The sequence below is a fragment of the Gymnodraco acuticeps genome, unplaced genomic scaffold, assembly GCF_902827175.1.
Source record: "Gymnodraco acuticeps unplaced genomic scaffold, fGymAcu1.1, whole genome shotgun sequence".
Lineage (NCBI taxonomy): Eukaryota > Metazoa > Chordata > Actinopteri > Perciformes > Bathydraconidae > Gymnodraco > Gymnodraco acuticeps.
Window position 1 is genome coordinate 289,202 of NW_022990595.1, and position 20,640 is coordinate 309,841.

Below are 20,640 nucleotides of genomic sequence, written 5' to 3' on the forward strand. Positions count from 1 at the left end.
TCTGTCTCCAAAAAACAGCTGATCTGATTCATTTCACAAATCTAGTTTGGAAAGAACCACTTATTCTCTCAGGAAGAACACACAAGCACAACATGGCTTCAGTGGGTGTAAATGTCATTTATTACAGATATTTAAAACCAATTTATTATCCTCATTGCTCTTAAATGTTGCTGTCATTCAACCCTTACAACACGCCTACATGGCTGGGCCAGATCATACCATTGTTTTATTGTAAATGCTGGAAAAGAGAAGAATGAGAATAAACACTTTTTAACAGTTTAAAGGTGGGAGAGGTGCACTGAATGGCTGTTGTTAATGGCATAATCTGTTGATATATGGTGCTTCTAACTTCATAAAAATATACCATGAGGGACGAAGCTCTATTTGAAAACCAGAAAAATAAAATCAGAAAAAACAATACATAAGGACTGCTTTGATAAAACTAAATACAAAAATAAAAGGAAAATGTAAATCCTTCTGTTTCATGCGGTGCACTCAAAACAGACAAGAAAAACAAAGAAACAGGTTAATAAATAAACACACAAAATAAACAAGTGCATGCCAATCATGACCTCTAGTGTTCGATGCATCGCTAACACCTGTAGGAGCTTGTTGTGCGGTCTATGGGTCCAATTCTAAAAGTCCTACATGCATAAAATGCTGCATATACACTATATTTATTAACAGGTTCGAGTCCCTTTGTGGTGTTGCTGTATATGGCTGCCTCTCTCTGGTCTCCAACCATCTAACTAATGAATAATACTGACCTGAGAAATAAAAAGAGGACTGGACCAGCTGAAAACATCCAGTGTTTAGTAGTCGGACTATACTAGACAACATGTCAGCATTTACAGATTGAATGATTTCAAAAGTACGCCTGCTCCTTTTCCCACAACTTTAAAACTACACCACACTTCATTTTTTTTAATGCATATAAAATGTAACTATGATTTCGCTCATTTGTTTCTTGCTTGTGTTGCATTGTGGGAAGAGGATGAGGCGAAGTTGAGGGTGGGTTAGTCAGCCAGTGTTTTTGAGTCTTTCAGGTAGGAGGGGAGGGGGCAGAGTCACCAGAAGGGGCCGGGGGGAGGAAGTGTCACGCTGTCCCATCACCGCTGTTTGAGCAGTGCTCTGTACATGGCGAAGCCCAGCACCGCGAACACCGTGGCCCCCACGCTCGCTCTCAGCCAGAAGGTGGAGTTCTTCAGATCGGCCTGGGCCATGTGCCTGTGAGAGAGAGAGGGACAGGTCATGTGAGGGGGGGAAGCAACAAGGACTAGAGGGAGCAGCATCTAAAACAGGGGTGTCCAAACTACGTCCATTTTGAATCGGCCCTCAGCTAATTCAAAAAGTATAATGAAATATGGCCCACAAATGAACTTGTGCTTGTCATATATTGTACTTCTTAAATACAAATGTAAAAATATATTACATAGCCCACTTTTCATATAAATTCTGTCAATTAAAGTTGGAAAAAATGTCACGCAAATCGTAGTTGATTAAAAGCCCAATAACTTAATTACATAAGCTTGAAATCTACCCTTCATATTTCCTCTTTTTATAAGCAATCTGAAGCTTCTGTTTTAAGGAATGAGCTGCCAACACAATAAAGGAAACCCTATGGAGAGCTGTGATGTAGGCTGTTGTGTTTCTTAATGCATTTTCAAGTATCAAGAATAGTTTACCTTCATTTGATTGATTTTGCTGACTTATAACTTACCTTATGAGGCCATAAACTTCTAGTGAGTGGCCCAGCCCTTCGTATATTTTTCTGTATGTGGCCCTCAGTGAAGTTTATAGTTTGGACACCCCTGATCTAAAACAATACGACGCCATTGTTAAAACAGCAGAGGGAAGAGTTGCCAACTGACTAGAGAAAGTCATGTGCCCTCTTTCCCGTCTCTACAGCGGGGATTTTCTTAAATCAGGTAAATGAGGAATATCAGCGCCATGTGATACCAGCTTGAAACAGGAACACATGCTTTCTCTTGACAGTTGGTTTAGTTTTAGGGAAGAAGACAAAGGAAAGGTGTTGCTCTATGAGAAGCAGCTCTGGTTCACACTGAGGAAGAACACCAGAAAATAATATATATCACTTAACACCAGCTGATCTGGCAAGAAACACAAGCACTGGAGAACTAGAGTATGCAAGATAAAAAGCAAGCACTACTATGAGGCAAAGGAGACAGCAACAAAGTACCACTGGTCTACAGCTACTGCACACTCAGGAGATAAACCAGCATAAAACATGTCACCTGTGCTCCCTCTGTTGTGAAGGGAAACAAACTTCAACTTAGCCCAGCCTTAACTAAAGGGATAGTTGGACATTCAGAAAATAATTCTTCTGGCACAAAGTTGGAAAATAGTTTACCTCTAATATCTATGAAACCCCAGAGACGCAAGTCGGATCTAAACTTATTTCTGTTCTTTGTTTACAACAGGATTTATACAATTTTTGCCACGGTCATTTTATGAAAAAATAATTGTTTCGGGAGGTAAAACAAAGCGGTTTGGGCAGATTAATTTTTCAGGATCATTTTTCTTTGTGTTTGTTGTTGTAATGCTCATGTCAGCCACAAGAGGCTGAACCACTTCATGAAACAGGAAGGCTTTAAAAAATTAGGTTTAAATGTCACAACTCTGAATATCAAAACTTTTATTTTCTCACTTGTCCCCCAGGGCTTCAGTACGTATCTTCCAGTAAAATATTATTTATGCTAAGCTAACAGCTTAGCCTGTTAACATATGCCTGTTAGCATAGCCTCCAGGAAATGAGTAGACTAACCAGCCGCTGAAGTAGCTTCATATTCAATACACAGAAATAAAAGTGATATTGATCGTCACTGGAACTGCTCCTCTGAAGTCAATAAGATAATTCCCAAGATGTAAAACTATTCATATAAAGACTCCAGTATGTCTCTTTTTGTTACAGGACATGAACATTGGCAATAATGTTAAAATGATTGTTGATAAATAGTGAAAAGTTAAACCTATCCAGGACATACTCCCCAGTCCGGTATACAAATCTAACTCTGTGGAAGTGTGTTCTGCTTTTACCTTTCTGGGGGATTTAGTTGTTCAGCAGAGGCCTCCATAAAGATGGACCCTCCATGTTGGAGAGGGCTGAAACCCGCTGCATCTGAATTAAATCCTCATCTGAGAGCAGGAAGCCCCCGCAGCCTCCACCCAGCCCAGCAGCCACCCACACACACAAAGTCACACCATGGCCGGGGTCGTGCACACACACACACACACACACACACACACACACACGCTCAAACGCAGTGGGTAGAGTGTGGCGACAATTCAAAAATAATATTGACTTGGGCTGAAACTAGCAAATATTTCATTAGCAATAATAACGCTGTTTACTTTTGTGATCAATTCATTATTCATTTAGTCTATAAAATGTAATAAATGGTGTTAAAAATAAAGCTTAAATTCACATGTAAACTGGAACCAGAGAACCCATTGCGTCTAAAATACTAAAACCATTGTCGATTATTTTCTAACATTTAATGATTAAATGAGCTTGAATAGACACAATACTGCCATGTGATACTTGATGTCATGTGGGATTGAATTATCCCACATGTAAGTAAGCCGAAAAGTTGGTCAAGCCTTTTCACATTGAAATTATCTTACATTTATTATTTACATTTTCTGTATTGTTAAAATAGAGAACAAATCAAATTAACACATCGAAAGTGATATCCGATCTATATCACCCAGCCTGAAAATAAAGGAACTGCGATCCCCGCCCACAAGCTCAACTATGATATACCGCGTCATGTCACCGCGGCGCACACCACACAAAGGCACAAAGCTGCCAACACATCACATTTACAAACTGTACACACCACATGGCGGCCATTCATCTAATTGTCATTGGGTAGATAAATAACATTTAAAAAACTAATGTAATCTCTTTTAAATAAAGAACATGTGGATTGGTGTTTTTTCTGACTCTCTTTTGCTCGCCCCTAAATATTTTACAAACACTATGCCACTTTAGCAAAGCAAAATTAAGTTGTATTTTAAATACAAAATGACCTTTCTTAAGCTGCCTGACATTGCTTGTTATTTTGGAGACCTTAGAAATAATTTTTTTTAAATCGAGATTACAATGTCAGGAAATGTGAAATCAAAGCATAATTTATCTAACACCTTTAACACCTCAGGCATTCAATGTGCGAGTGGCACTGTGCACTGCCAGGCCCATTAAGTGCTATTAATAGTTTAACAACCCCCAGAGATTAAAAAGACAAAGGTTAGTGCTGGGTGCAACGTTACAGTATACAGCTCCATGAACGCCCAAACACAAGCTCTGCATTCTATGCCATAATTGGCTGAAAAAACTACCGATTCCCCCAAAAATCTGCAAACACACAACACACCTCTGCTGTAAACAAACATACAAACTTTACATGCCCCCCCCCCCCCCCCCCCTTTCTTATAGTAAACACCAAGCTCTCCGATGTAGAGATTGATAGATGTGAGACATATTGCCAAGGACCGAGGCATGCCTTTGGTTATCCACAGAGGTAGAGAACAGGTGAGCCATGCAACTTCGCAGCAGACTGATTAGCAGAGGGTGAACACATGCAAGAGGAAGAGGAAGAAGGGCAGCCAAAAACATGTTTGTGAACTCCTATAGAGGGGAAGGACAAACACACAGACAGAAGACAAGACAGGAAAGAACAGGATGAAATGACACGGTGGTGATTGGTACAACAAAATCTATTTAAACATCAAAGGAACACATTTAGATTTTAAACAATGAGTCAGTTACATTTTGAAGTCTAAACGCACAGGAAACAAGTACAGCTGTTTATATTTTATGTATATGTCCGATTGATATTGTGCTTTTTAAAATAAAATGTCTCCTGTTGGAGTAGACTTCAGTGTTAATGATGATAGACAAAGGGAGACTGAATACATACTAGGTAACGAATCAAGCACTTAATGGTTAATGATAAGGGTTGGTGCCAAAGAGAAAGGAATACACAGGAAGAACTGGATGTGATTGAAAATGAATCACATAATCATGCAGACATCAATGAGGTTTTTAGTTTGAATGAAGCACAAAGTGAATGGCTGGTTTTTCTTCATCCTTTGTGCAAAAATATGCTTGTTAGTCAAGATTCAGTTTGCATATCCACTGCAGGAGGAAGTAGTATAACGATTAAAAAAATGTGGCTTCATATATCAGTTTTTAACCCTTCAATGTTAAGAGTTGATATTTTGTAGGAATGATTGGCTGAACAACATAGATATATGATGTATTGCAGTCGTGTGTAGCATTATATATACTCAGAACTATCCAGAGATATGAAAACATTGAAATGGTTCATTTTAATGAAATAAAAATGATTTTATCTGTAGAATATATTAGTGTCATGTATGTGGGTTAGTAAGAGGGGTTGAGCATGCACTGCACTTCATGCGTTTTCCACACGGATTCCAACACACGTCACCTCCCTGGCTAGCAGCCCGTGTGTTAGCCGGCACAGCGCGGTCACACTTCGCTTTGTCAAACTGTACAGAGGGGGGGGGCGCTGGCTGGAGCTGCAGCAGAGACCAAAACATGACCATCGGGTTTTAAGAATATGACCAAGAAGTAAATAAAAAAAACGTAGCTCACTTTTGATCTGTCTGAAAAGCATCTAATATACAACTCCTGTAGGAAGAGGAGTCCTACTTGATTTAAAACTTTTTTAATTGATATTAAATTAATGAACCAATAAATTGATTGAACTTTGTTCACATTTATTTTGCTCATCAGTTTGTAAAAAGAGCAGACTAATGCAAACGAGCGGCAGCTTTTTGGCAACCCAGCGTGAAGCAACAGGAGTATTTCCCAAAAAGAAATCACCACAGTATCAAATTAATCACAAAAGGAAAGGAAGAGTACACATTTATCTAAACCCCATGTTTTTGGTATCAGTAACATCACATTCAATCCCATTTAATATTCCCTTGTCCCTGAAGTGGATATGCAGTGTAAACCTGACCGCAGAGGATCTGTCCCCATCACCATTGTTAGAGAGCTTGGGTGGAAAAGGAGCCTCCCTGTGATGGACCCGGGGGGTCAGACTCGAGGGTGGGGCACACAGAGAGGAGGAATGAGGCTATGCTAGAACACAAAAGCTTATCCCATGTATGAACCTGTTGAACACGACCCTGCAGAGCTGGGCCTTTATACTGCGCAGCAGCTCCAACTTGAGGAGGTTCTGACACAGGCAATAGGAGCACCTGTTGCAGGCACACATGCAGCGCAGACGGGCGTGGCTGTGGAGAGACACACAAAGATGCGTGTATTCACCACCACAGAAAGACAACACGTACCAGACAACATACACAGAGGAGGGGGAGGCCAAGGTAGATGACCACCAGTATTTAACCACTTAACTAAATTAAAGAACCAGATTTAAGAGAATACTTACTTCTGGGCTGCAGCCTGCACTGCTGCCATTTAACTTCTATTGCTCAACTCATAGACAGTAGACAGACGTATTGACAGGAAAACATTTATAATGAACTTGCCATGTCTAAATTTAAAGGAGAATAAACTCAAGAGACACAAGGAGAGGAAATCCACAAAGAAAGGAAGGGAACATGGTCCCATCACTTCATAAACAGTTGGTAGGATGAATATTATGATTCTAGTTGGAAGTGGTAATTATAAATGCTTTTTTTATATATATATATATATATATATATATATATATATATATATATATATATAATACAATGAAATGTAATATATACTATTTAGTAAGCACCTTAGCCTGGGCTGGGTTGACATTTTAAGTAGTTTCTGAACAATCTGTTCACTGTCTGACCCAGAATTTACCCTCCATCATTAGATCACATTAGTACTCAAACTCATGGCCTAGAACAGGGGTTCTCGTGCTTTCATTCAAGTGTAGACAATAGGATTAATGGCTTGATCAAATGAGATTAAGTAGCCAGGTCTCATTATGTTCCAATTATCTCCTCTGAAATCTCTTCTGATCAGGAAGCTTTAAAGTTTAGATACTGGTTCTGTAAAGTCAAAGGATTGACCTCAAAGAGTTTCAGGCAGGGACTTATGGCGCATTTCCACTGCAACGGGGTAGCCCCGTTTAAGCGTCCCTAAGCGTCCTCGCTCTGGCCTCGGGCTGCCTCGCTGGCCGTCCGAGGCCGTGGCGCATTTCCATTACAGTTTAGGACCTGAGGTAGCAACGCAGTGTAGGCGGGGCGATCGGCTTTGTTTTTGTTCACATTTCGAGTTGTTCCGTCGAGCTCCCGCTGGATTTGATCATCCCCAATGAGATGTAGGAACATCGTCACCTCCTCGGTCGACCACGGTGTGCTTTTCTTAGAAGTAGCCATTTTTGTAGCTCCTCCGTTTACAAAATGCTGTTTATAAAAATGCTGCAAGCTTGCTTCTAAATATATATGCGACGCTAGGGATGAACTCGCGCGCGATCTTGTGACGATTCTCTCTGACCAATCAGCAGTCGAGAGTGTTGACGTCACTAGTTCAGCCCTGGCCTGAGGGAACCACGATTTTATGGGGCCGGAAAAAGAGGGAAAAAGTACCCGCTAGCCGGTACTAGGCTATATGGAAAGGCCACCAAAAACTGGCCTGGCCGCTTGAGGACGGTTAAGGACGCTTAAACGGGGCTACCCGCTGCAGTGGAAATGCGCCATTACAGGCCTTCACACACACATGCAGCTATCTCACAAGGCAGCATGAGAGGCCCAGAATATGCATCTAATTTGTGTTTAGCAACTTTACACTTAACACATCAAATACATGTCAACCTTCAATAATATTCCCATGATGTAACCTTTGAATATCTCAGGCACTTTCTGATCCAAACAAGCAGGAGAGGTCAAAGTGGACAGGCACACAGAGGAAAAGTAATAGCCATGGTGGATAAGGCTTGAATAGTTACTAAGTGAGATCACAAAGGGTTTAATACTCACGGATACATGGCCATGGTGGTGAGTCTGGTGTAGATGTCTTTGCTGGGGGCCTCGATGGTGCTGCATGTGAACGGCTGGGGGGGGTGGAGCTTGTGCTTGCGGCAGAACTCGTGCGGTGAGAGGCTGTAGTGCTGCCGTACTTCGTGCAGGTCAGACTTGGCGGCGAGCATCACGCAGGGCGTCTTGCTATCTATGAAGTATTGCTGCCAAACAGAATAGTTCAATGTTACTCGCTGGACCGTGTGCAGCCGGCCTTACGAGCCTCAGTGCATCATTTCATCTTCTAGAACATACCTTGTACACTTTGGCGCAGTATTCAAAAGAGCCTGGGTTGTTGACGTCATACACCAGGCAGACTACATCACAAGCAAGGTCCGCCTCTGACAGGAAGTCAAAGTCTGGCATCACCTCATGGAGCTAGTAGAGCAGACAGAGAGAGACTGAGTGTGCAGGTAGAGGTATTAACGTGCTAACACTAACGCACAGTCAGGTGCGATACAGATGATATCACAGTAATCCAAACAGCAGATGATGAGTCGGTAGTTCTTACCAGCAGGTATTTTTCCTGACCATAAACGTAGGTCGTGCTGATGGCGTAGAAGGATTTGTGGTCTTCTCTAATCTGCCTCTGTGTCTGTGGTGGGCAACAAACACATTAATAGCAGGAACCCATCAACACTGTTTATAAGAGGGTTCCCTGCGATCTGGCCCGTTTGCTCCAACTCTGTGATTTGAAAACTTAAAATGTACCATAATACTATTTTAGCATTCTCTTCATTTTTTTTATAATAAATCAATTCTACCCGTTTTGGAATGTTCTATGAATTATGTAATATGAGTAAATAATACTGCAACATTGGCTCATATTTCACTTTACCTCAGCCACAACGCAGACTCTATGCATTACATTAATGCACACAATGTACAACAATATTTTGTATTACTGACCATTTTTATTCCTTCTTATTCCATTGCAATATAAATACTGTTATATTTGATTATATGTGACCTGCTCTATCGAAATCAGTCAAAATAAACGTGGATTTGCGTAAAAAAATAGTTTTTTGGGGTTTGTGTGTTTTGTTTGATTTTAAACAAACAAAGTCTTGGCTTTCAGAATATGAAACTTTTATTTCCAAAATCACACGATAAATACATTTTTGAAGCTTGTAAAGGGAAGAAGACAGGCACTTCTCACTCACACTCGGCTCTTCCTTAGCGCCGCCCCCCTCCCTCCGGCTGAAATTATGAATGTAAGCGTATAGTGATCATAGATAACACGGCAGGGTCCGTTACAGTTTGTTTTCATCTGATTTCAAATAAACAAAGTCTTGGCTTTCAGAATATTAAACTTGTTTTGGCAAATTCAGATGATAAATACAACTTTGAAGCTTCGGCATAATTACAAGCGGAGAACGGAGTAACTTGACGTCACTGCAGGCATAACAACAGCCGGTGTTTCTCGTGAGTGTTTTCCCCGGGAAACAAACACAATACACACAAAGGCAAAATTACACAAACACACACGCACACACACTCGCGAGCTTCCCCCAGACCAGTAATCCAAACTAACATATTTTCCCTCCTTACTACTTTGATTATTTGCTCCACTAATAATCAATCAGATCGATGGATTCCAGAGAAGAGGAAACTTTGACGGCCTTTTTCTCAAAATGAGGACTCGGTGACAGTCATTATATAATGTGACATATTTTGCTTAATATTCGGAGAACAACAACAATCCTGATATCATTAGAAAGCTAGGAATCTCCTCTTTCCAACAGTGTATACAACTCAAAATGTGTCTTCGGGTCAATGCGACTGATTTCGATGGAGCCGGTCACATATTTTTAAATATTTTTCTGGTTCTTTACCTGTGTTTTTAATTCTTGTTTTACTTTTATGTATCCACCACGACACCAAGTCGAATTCCTCGTACGTGTAAACCTACCTGGTAATAAACCTGTTTCTGATTAACAATTCGTCTTCTTTCATCTTCTACAAGCTTGATCAAGTTTCATATATTGCACATTGTTTGTTTTACCGAGGACGGACATGATTATACTCAGTGTGCTTCCAGCAAGACACACTGGGAAAAATATCCCTTTAACAAAGAGAGTTTGAAATCATGTGAAGCTGTGATTTCCCCTCACCTGCAGGTTCTTGCCCAGGAACGCTTGCAGGAAGCCGCTCTTCCCGCTGCCTCGGGCGCCCAAGACGTTGCACCGGAAGACGCTGCGCTGAGTCTGTTTCTTCTGCAGATCGATGCGCTTGTTACGTGTTACTGAAAGAACAGGAAATGCACATTTTTCACAAGTGAGAACATGCATGATCAGTGGCAACCTACATTAAAAGTAATGCATTTATTTTGTAGGCATAAAACACAAACATATCTGTTACCTGTGATGGCAGCAGCTTGAGACTCCTGTTCATAGATGATAGAGTAGCCAAGGTACCCTAAGTACTCCAAACTACGCTGTACATCGAGATATGTTGTCAACCTAACACAGAAACACAAAGAGCATGATGGGTCTGAAGGCATGAGAGATTTATACATGCATTGTGTTGTACTTTTATCTGTGTATTCTACATAATTAAGTATATCATGCCATACTGTGAATGCTATCGGGGTTTATAACACTAAAATAGGTGTGTGTGTGTGTATGTGTGTGTGTGTGTGTGTATATGGAGGAATCTTGAAGTCAAATGTAATACCTTTTAAGACCCTTTCCATAAATTTGAAGACCTCATCGCCACTTGGAGTTTTAACCGGTTACCTTAAAGTGTGTCGCCTCAGATTGACTATATACAGTATTGATTGTCCTTCCTCCTTATCTTCCAACCATTTGGACGCAAACTTGCATTTCCCCAAAACGATGTTGTTTAACAACCGGCGTAAACGGACCTTCGCGCGCTACCAAGCAGTGAGCGTGCGATGTCCTGTTCAGATGACGTCAAACCCAACGGGATGCCATAAATAAACTACACAGAATCACACTACACGCCTACGCAATGATTACATTCAGGCAGACTGTAGAATACAACCTCTTTGGACAATTTATATACTTATTGAAAACAAGCTACAAAATGTAATACCTTGGAAAATACCGTTTAATACTTTTTAATAGCCCTCATTTTCTCTAAATTGATTTATCAACTTTTAATACTTTAAGACCCCGCGGACACCTTGGTGTGTGTGTGTGTGTGTGTGTGTGTGTGTGTGTGTGTGTGTGTGTGTGTGTGTGTGTGTGTGTGTGTGTGTGTGTATTAATAGCTATGTTCCACACTCACGTCCACTGGGAGAGGTATCCCTGGTATGTGATCCATCCCTGTTCGTTAGTGCCCACCGTGTGGTTGACATCCGGGCCCCAGGGCATGTAGGGAAACACTTTGAACAAGTCCTTCACCTCCTCTGGTGACAGCGCACAATCTCTGTCCTGGGTCGTACCAAGCGCACATAGTTACAGTCACACATTTGAACATAAGAAAACAGAATAAGCGGTATCATGCATTTTAAATAACAGTAATAGGTATGTAGATTCATTGCTAATCACTCACTTTGTCATGTTTGTCGAAGACACTCTGGAGGAAGAGGTAAGCGTTGTGATTGAGCTCTGTGGTGCAGTCCGGGGGGATCTTTACCCTGCGATACAGGGACACACAGAAACAACCACTTTCAAAAAGGGACAAAGGAAGAAAGAATCTCACTAAATCACTTCAAATACCAGGCACTCATTTCAACAGAGGAACACAACATCCATAAGATGACATAAAAACACTTTTATGTATCATTTTGTAAAGTTATAAATGAAACAGGGCTGCAACAATGTGACTGATGAATCTGGATCCATTAGGCATGAAACATCTTTGTAAAAATATTTTTTTTTGCAGCATCTTAAGAGCTGCAACCATTATTATTATTCTGTAACTATTTTGATTTGTATTAACTGTTTGCAAGTTGAATTTCAAGCAACAATTACCAATATTCTTTGGTTCAAAATGTTTGATTATTTTCTTTGATGTTGTAAAACAAAGACTACCAAGCTACCAATAACCCTTGTGTCTTTAAATGTGCCCTTACATGGGGAACAGGTATTCCTGTGTGAGCTCCAGGTCGTCGTCATATCCAAATCTCCTCAGCACCGTCCAGGTGGTCTCGTGTCGGCCTCGCTGGATGAAGAGGGTGTGGAGGAAGAGGAAGCCTGATATAGAAGACACAAAAAGTAATAAGAAAATGTCATAAGCAAACGTCTACAAATATAATCAGAAAAGGAGAAGGGATATTGAGGGGATATGAAGGAGAATAGGTAATACATTGGAGGAAATGAAAACCATAGAGGTGTTTCTGACCTTTGAGTGTAAGTCCGTCGTCGTTGACTCCATCCGTCATGTTTCTCCTGACCACATTCTTCACATCCTCTAAAGCCTGAGGCGCCAGCGGTGTATTGAAACACGTTCTCTGAGCAAACAAGCCATGCATAGTGTGCCGTGAGAAAGCTGATGGTGTTTTTATGTTTGGTTCATGTTTAAATCTGCCACATTTTGTATCTATTCAAGAACAATTGGTCGACAGTGACACTATTAAAGTGGAGACCCTTACCTGGAAAAAGTTGAGCTCATTGTCATTGAGGATGCCGTCGTTGTCCAGGTCAGACACTTTAAAGATTCTAGTTAAAGACTTGATGCAGGAAGGCTTCAACTGTAATAAAGAAGAAATATAATTATGAAGGTGGTTATCAATCAATCAATCAATGTTTATTTATATAGCCCAATATCACAAATGTTACATTTGTCTCAGTGGACTTTACAGTTTGTACAAAATATCAGTATGACAATACGACACCCTCTGTCCTTAGACCCTCACATCGTACAAGGAAAAACTTCCGGGGAAAACCCACAGTTTAAAGGGAAAAATGGGAGAAACCTCAGGGAGAGCAACAGAGGAGGGATCCCTCTCCCAGGACGGACAGACGTGCAATAGATGCCGTGTGTAAATTGAAAAGATAATACATTTGCAACATAGGTAGTCCTACATGTCCTATATGTACTCATACAGAAATGCTTAATTCAACAGTAAGCATAGTGGCAGCTAACGCTAGGGAATGCACCAATACAACTTATTGTCATCTCAGGGTATCTGCCATACTGTAGTGTAGACCAGTGTTTCTCAAACCTTTTTATACCAAGGACCACTTAACCAATAAAAAAACACTCGCGGACCACCTAACTCCACAAATATCCAAAAACACATCGTTTTTCTAGAACAGATTACAAATCGCCTGAAAATGGTACAAACAGGTGGCAACATGTGTGACGAAGGTGTTGCCCTGGGCTATATCATGCAATCGAAAATGAAACTTAACCTCGCTCCATTGCGGAGATATTCCCGTGAGAGTGCGGAAAACTTAAATTAACTTATTTAAAATGTGAAATGTTACCAATATACTCACGGACCACCAGTGGTCCGCAGACCACACTTTGAGAAGCACTGCTGTCATCACATCACATATTAAAGGCTCTTTTGACCCTTAGTTTAAAATCTAAATACAGCTCATCGACTGGCATTATTGTTATGTAATGTAAGGCCAGGTTTTCCGTGAGTCAAGTCACACATTTACATTTTCCTTCATTCTTTTGGCTTGCTGGGGGTTTATAGATTTACTCAGAAACGTTGGTGTATTATGGGATTAATGTTGAGCACATTGAGTGTGGACCATGTTGAGCTACTATTGGACTGAAAGACAGTCGCAACCTATTTGCATGTTTGTCCTTAGCTGGATGTTAAACTCAGAAAGTCTTTAAGGCTCTCACCTCCTTCTCCTCCGGGCAGTACAGGGGTCCCGTCGGGTGGAGCACAGCCTTCTGGGCGTAGTAGAACAGCTCGGAAATGTTCTTCAGGTTTTTAGCTGAGCACTGAGGGGAAAGATGTGTGGGAATGGAGGACAATTATCAGGCAATGCATCTCCATAGAATTTAAAAGTTCACTTAGAAAAAAAAGTCTATTAGTATAACCTCCACAACAATCAAAGTAAATTGAGTTAGTTGAATACACACTTCAACGATGTCAATAGAGGCTTCAAGGTCAGAAATAAGAGTTAGTCTAAATGTATGTTGGAAAGTAACTAAGTACATTTACTCAAGTTGAGTTATTTTTCTTTGCTACTTTATATTTCTACTCCACTATATTTCAGATAAGAATATTTGATATACCAACATTACTTCATTTATTTGGCAGGTGTAGTCAACATATAAATATTGAGAGCATATCAAATACAAAAATATTTTTAGAAATCTGTAAAATGGTATATACCAGAAATAAGTGCAGCTTACACGCATTCAAGAAAATAATCTAATAGGGGAATAAATCATAACACTGACAAACAAATGTGGGCTTAAGAATGAGTACAGACATTTTTTTCCATTGGTTGTGTAGTTCAACTTAAGAAACATTTTGAAGGCAGAACTTTCCACTTGTAACTGCAGTACTGCAATTTTACCTAAATAAAACATTATAAAATTGTTGACACTAACAAAGAAACACAGAGATATAAATAACTTGGAGAAGCAGGAGTTACAGCCAATCGGGGGCCTGGCTGAACACTGAGCCAGCAGTAAAACATTAGTGCGTGTGTTTCCCCAGGTGAGTGTCCCCTAACTGAATCACTGTGCATGTGCCTTCTCTCACGTCCTCCTCATCTCCCTCTGTAACCTTGTTACTGATCCAGCTGAGACGGGCATGACTGAGCTGCCTTGTGCGCCGGAAACGCAGACAGAGGCCAGCTTCCTCTCAACACACTCACAGTCCATCAGTCAGCAGACGATGGCCTTAGAGAGCGGGGTTCAGAGAAATAAATCTATCAACCACTCAGAGTGTAAGTGGAGTCAGGAGCTGGAGCGCAGCGGGGGGGGGGGGGGGGGGGGGGGGGGGGGCCTCTCTGACAGTCACTGCTTATATTGGATTTCATTGGATGCCAATTAATTGCTCTTAAGTGCTTCATCAAAGTACTTTCTTTGATATTTAACTGAGTTGGACATCCACACAGCTCTGCCTCAATGGACCCAAAAGGTTTTTATCTGTGTGTATTGATGTCTTACCTCTACACATGTCTCGATGTCCTGGTATTGATTCATGATTGGCAGGATGGTCTCCATGCTGCTGTGTTCCACCAGGTCCGACTTGTTCCCCACTAGGATCAGTGGTACTCTGCAGAGAAAGTATTTATAACTACATTATAGAGCCAGCATCATAGGTCGATTAAACAATTAGTTAATTGACAGAATAAATTATAGGCAGCTTTTTTAATGCCAAGAATTGTCTGGTTCGCCTCTCCAGAGTGAGGATTTGCTGATTTCCCCTTTTTTATATGAATGAGAATGGTTTTTGGGGGATTTTGAACTGTTGGTTTGACAAAATGTACTTATGGAATTGTATAGAAAAATCATTAATCAATTGAGAAAATGGTTAATAATTCATATTAAAAATAGTCATTAGTAGCCCTACTAGAATATGTTGTCATAATACCGCATATTAGCTTTAATGACCTTGAAATCATCTATAAAAAAACGTCATCTTTAAACAACACATCAATTTAATCCGTATTCCATCCATCCATCCATCCATCTTCTCCCGCTTATCCGTGGTCGGGTCGCGGGGGTAGCAGTTCCAACAGAGAGCGCCAAACTTTCTTTTCCCTGGCGACATCAACCAGCTCTGACTGGGGGATCCCAAGGCGCTCCCAGGCCAGTGAAGAGATATAATCCCTCCACCTGGTCCTAGGTCTACCCCTTGGTCTCTTCCCAGCTGGACGTGCCTGGAACACCTCCCTAGGGAGGCGCCCAGGTGGCATTCTAACTAGGTGCCCGAACCACCTCAACTGGCTCCTTTCGACGCGAAGGAGGAGCGGCTCAACTCCGAGTCCCTCCCTGATGACCGAACTTCTCACCTTATCCCTAAGGGAGACACCAGCCACCCTGCGGAGAAAACCCATCTCGGCCGCTTGTATCCGCGATCTCGTTCTTTTGGTCATGACCCATCCTTCATGACCATAGGTGAGGGTAGGAACGAAAATGGCCCGGTAGACAGAGAGCTTTGCCTTCTGGCTCAGCTCCCTTTTCGTCACAACGATGCGGTAAAGCGACTGCAGTACCGCTCCCGCTGCTCCGATTCTCCGGCCCATCTCACGCTCCATTGTTCCCTCACTCGAGAACAAGACCCCGAGATACTTGAACTCCTTCACTTGGGGTAAGGACTCATTCCCTACTTGGAGTGGACAGTCCATCGGTATTCACAATAATTAGCATTGGCAAAACAGAACTAATGATTCTATATTTTAAAGTGTGGCATGCAGTTAAATCAGTATTAGCTCAACAATGATAAGCCCTCTTTTGGACAATAATCTCAAAATCCTTAGCTGATTTCAAGTCTGCAATGAAGTGAACCACAAGGAAGACAAACACACATCTATTAAAATGGCTGAACACACACCTGCTATCCTTGTCTGTTCTGTCATTTATGAGAGGGATCCAGTGGCTTGTCACCTAGAGGAGTAAAGCACAACATCAAAGACTGCAGCGGCACAAACACATATTTATTTTCTCAGACTAAGATGATTAGAAAAAGCTTGTCTTGTTTAAAATTCCAGAAATACTTCAGTTATGTATTTGATTAACTCTACAGAGTACAGAAAGACGCCATGCTCACCTTTTCAATGGACTTCTTGTTGTTGACTGCGTAAACTATGCAGATAACATTGGCCTGTAAAGACAAATATCAATAATGTGTTCAGGCATTACTAAACCAGATGAAAGTGAGAATTAGGTCAAACATACCTTTGATATTTCTTGGAACAGCTGCTCTTCTGTCTGTTCTGCCTCTATACGGTGTCAAAAAGGACACATCAGTACAGTAAATAATATGTAATCAAGCTGTGCTGTAACCAAATTAATCTATTACTCAGATTATATTCGGTAGGGATTATTAAAAATATCAGACATGCAGCCCATGTGTGTGGTAGGTGGGAGATGTACCTGAATAGTCCACAATGTGTGTGGGCACCCTTTCTGGGGTGACATCAGCTGGGATGGTGATCTCCTCAGCTCGAAGAGGAACCTGGGAGATAGAAAAAGACGATTAATTCTTCTGACAACAAACACACATCTAAAAATATATATATTCTCCTTTTTACCCTCATGGTTCTGACATCACCAAATAACATTCAGACAAATGTACAGTAGTAACCGCCCAGCCCATATTAATTTGATCAGGATGCAGCATAAATGATTTCAACGGTATCCATCCCCTGATTTCCTGTTGTTACATACCTCATCAGGAAACTCCTCACTGACCAGAGACATGATCAGCGATGTCTTCCCCACCTTGGCTGTACAGACGAAGGACAAAGAAATGTGTCGTTACAATCTGGAATTACATACGTCTTTGACTGACAATGGGTCATTAACATGTGACCTCTCCTCCATTTGTATTGAGTGCTCTGGGTAATGTGTAACAGAGCGCAGCCCAGAGCAGCTGAAGCAGGGTCAGAGCTGAAGCCGAGCGCAACGGTTCCCAAAGAGCATTCACTGAATTCCAGCTCAGAGCAAGGAAACAACACATGGTGGAGAAATACAGTCTGAGAGTAAGCCTATGGTAGAAAGATTAGACTAAGAGTTGCACGTGTATTCTAAGTAACTCATTTGAATTGGATTTTTTAAGTGAATTCTCCACATTTACTCTTAATTTTCATCATCACTTCACAACATTCTCTTTTAAATGACCGAGAATAAGCTTCTTTCTACACCAGAACAAATGCTAGTAAAAAGAAAAAAAGAGCAATCAAAACAACAACAAATCATCCAACTCTTTTACAATGTAATCACTATATAGATATATTAAAACATACATATTCTAACAGACATAATAACATTCATAAGTTGCCATGTATTGTATTGAATGATTGGATTTAAACTATTCATTGATTATCCAATTGGTCTATCACTCTAATTATCTTGATGCATGGTTTTTTCGGTTTTCTATATTATTATTGGAAATGTAATGTTTTGGAGTTATATTTTTGGACTGCTGGTTAGATAATAAACATCAGTTTGAAAACGTCTTGGTGCCTGGGAACTGAAAGGGTATTTTTATGATTTGATAACACAATAGAGAGCAAACAATCAATTGGTCGTCAGATTGATCAATTAGGAAACGGACCCCTTTAAGCCCCAGGTTGCAGCCCCTCTGGTCCCTCAGCGTCTTCACAGACCTGTGACCCCACAGACTCTGATGTACTTTACAACTCTGGCGAAGGCACATATTATTTAGCGTTCCCTTTTTCAGGAACAGTCAGTACCAACTCGCCTTATGTGACAAAGTAGGGCATCAGGCATAGCCTTAACTGAAATAGAAATAATACTGACAACACACGCTTTCAAGAGAACAAACAGTTTCACCGATGAGTGTATTGCCTTTATGGTTTTACTCTGCCCTCACACCGAGGTCCTGGGGAAAGTTAAGATCTTGTAATAACAAAAACCCAATATTCTGCATCCAGTATAATTTGGATGTTTGGACTAGTGGATATAAAAATCATGATATGTTTAAAACATCACTTTAGGCTTCAGGAAATACAAATTGTGAAAACACTATGATTCTTAGTACATTTTAAAGACTGAAAAGGGATTACATTTTAGCCCTGGTTCCAGTGTTACTTTAATACTGCAGAAATTATCTTATTCTGATATCATATGTTATTCTCACTTGCCTTTCACTATATTTATGTTCTTGTTTATACAATCTAAATCAATTACACAGCAGGCTAGAAATAAATACCGCCTTCATACAACTTATCATATTAAGTGCCTTTGTAAAGCATTTACACCTGGGATCATTGTTATTTCCCACAGCCTGAACATGAGATAATGTCTGCCCATGAGAAGTAGCTTATTGAGATATGGCAGCACATGGAAACACTCGTGATAAGGTATGATGCACTGTGAGATACTAAACTGGAAACAGCAGACAGAAACCAAAGCTCAGGATATGCATTCTTATCAAAGTCTTTGGAAAGGTTGCAGTCACTAAATGGGTGATTTGACATGTTTTAGTGTATTGCACAGTGTGTTTTCATGTATTTAGTACACTATGTTTAATATGTTCAGTAGATTGGCATAAATAGAGTATTCTCATTTATTCTGTATATTTTATAATGTTTAGATACTCCTCTGAATATAGGTATGTTTGACTAATAATGTGTATATACTGCTTTTACATTTTTAATGTCTATCCGTAAGATTTTTTTTCTGAATTCCTGAAGATTTGCTGTCAAAATGCTGCTGTGACAAAATAATAACCCAACTTGGGATAAATAAAGTATCTATCTATCTAACCAGGGCTAAAACAAATTCTAATTTAGATTTTAAATTCTCTTATTTTCTAAATCCCCCTTTCAGTCTTTAAAATGTCAGAGATGCATTGCAAAATCATAGTGTTTTCACCATGTGTATTTCCTAAATATCTATCTATTCACTGCTGCATCTGCTAGCTGTAGCCTGTAGCTACCTCACTAGCATGTTAGCTAATAAAGCGTCCACCAGCTTGTGGATTAAAGACTACTTACGTTCCCCCACAAGCAGTATCCTCACGTCCTTCCTCATGTTTTCTCTTGCTTCCCTCAACAGAAAGGACAGTGTTTATTGTCTCATGAAGTCCTCTGGATAGCGTCCTCCTCTAGCAGCAGGCCCGCGCACTGAAGTCCTGTCAAACTCTCCTTTGTAGGACAAAACGGACGGACAGTTTTTGGAGGTCCTCCGTGTTTTCTACGCGCTTCTTATTAACGAACGACTGTTCAGCTCGGGAGTAAATGTCATTCAGAGACCAGTGTGTGCCACATGTCTCTGTAATTTCACGTTAATCACACTCTTTTCGGCGCTTGTATAGCATTTCGCAGTGGATGTTACATGGTATGTCCGACCTCCAACACCGGGCAACTACAGCAAGCCGGACAGGACAAACTTCAGCTGTATGAAAATCGCGGTATGCTGCTCTCTTGTGCCAAATAGAGGAGCTGCATCTGTTCGTGATTTCTTACAGTGGTGCATGCATAGGCAAAGATATCTCAATCAAAAATCCCATACCTTACACTCCTGTTATTGAGTTTCAGGTAATAGCAAAACCTTTAATAGCAACACCATTTTTGACGCTCATAAACATGTATAACTGGCTCTGAAGATAAATTAAATATTATAGCAACTCAAAGATATTGTTAAAGATACGTGCACTTGTAACTTTCAGAGCATTGAAAGTACATTTGTAATAAATGTTGTCGTATCCTATCCACAGAATACAAGGCTACCAAGCAAAACAACAGAAATTAAGATATAAATGTAAGTGAAAATAAATGTAGGAATACATTAAGATATATAATAATGTGTGTTCTGTTTTATTCTCAACTTTTATTTTTTTTATTTACACATTGATTTCCTTATTTATTTATTTTTTGTTGTATTTATTACCACATTTATTTATTTCAGTTTTTTTTCACATTTATTTATTCTTGTATTTTTGTATTCCTGTATTTATTCATATGTTTACGCATTTATTTATTTATTCTGTCTTCCATAAGTCTACAGAAGACTCAACATGGATATTCTCATCAGGTAGATTAG

At 40.3% G+C, this 20,640-nt stretch overlaps 1 protein-coding gene across 3 annotated transcripts; it reads right to left on the reverse strand.

The window, feature by feature from the left end:
• Positions 1-97: 97 nt before the first annotated feature.
• rhot1a (ras homolog family member T1a) lies at positions 98-19,967 on the reverse strand. 3 transcript variants are annotated; one of them, XM_034228843.1, is made up of 21 exons: positions 19,593-19,967; positions 17,299-17,357; positions 17,005-17,086; positions 16,807-16,850; positions 16,679-16,732; positions 16,463-16,515; positions 15,073-15,181; positions 13,789-13,890; positions 12,578-12,676; positions 12,328-12,436; positions 12,059-12,179; positions 11,536-11,620; positions 11,269-11,414; positions 10,378-10,478; positions 10,131-10,261; positions 8,528-8,611; positions 8,272-8,394; positions 7,978-8,180; positions 6,169-6,291; positions 5,473-5,568; positions 4,474-4,648 (listed from the first exon to the last, which is right to left on the reverse strand). In XM_034228843.1, the coding sequence occupies exons 1-21, from the start codon at positions 19,627-19,629 to the stop codon at positions 4,585-4,587; spliced, it is 2,025 nt and encodes a 674-aa protein (XP_034084734.1). In that variant the 5' UTR covers positions 19,630-19,967; the 3' UTR covers positions 4,474-4,584. The 3 variants fall into 3 exon arrangements, with proteins under 3 accessions (XP_034084731.1, XP_034084732.1, XP_034084734.1); XM_034228840.1 differs by lacking the exons at positions 4,474-4,648; positions 5,473-5,568 and adding an exon at positions 98-1,227; XM_034228841.1 differs by lacking the exons at positions 4,474-4,648; positions 5,473-5,568; positions 6,169-6,291 and adding an exon at positions 98-1,227.
• Positions 19,968-20,640: the final 673 nt, after the last annotated feature.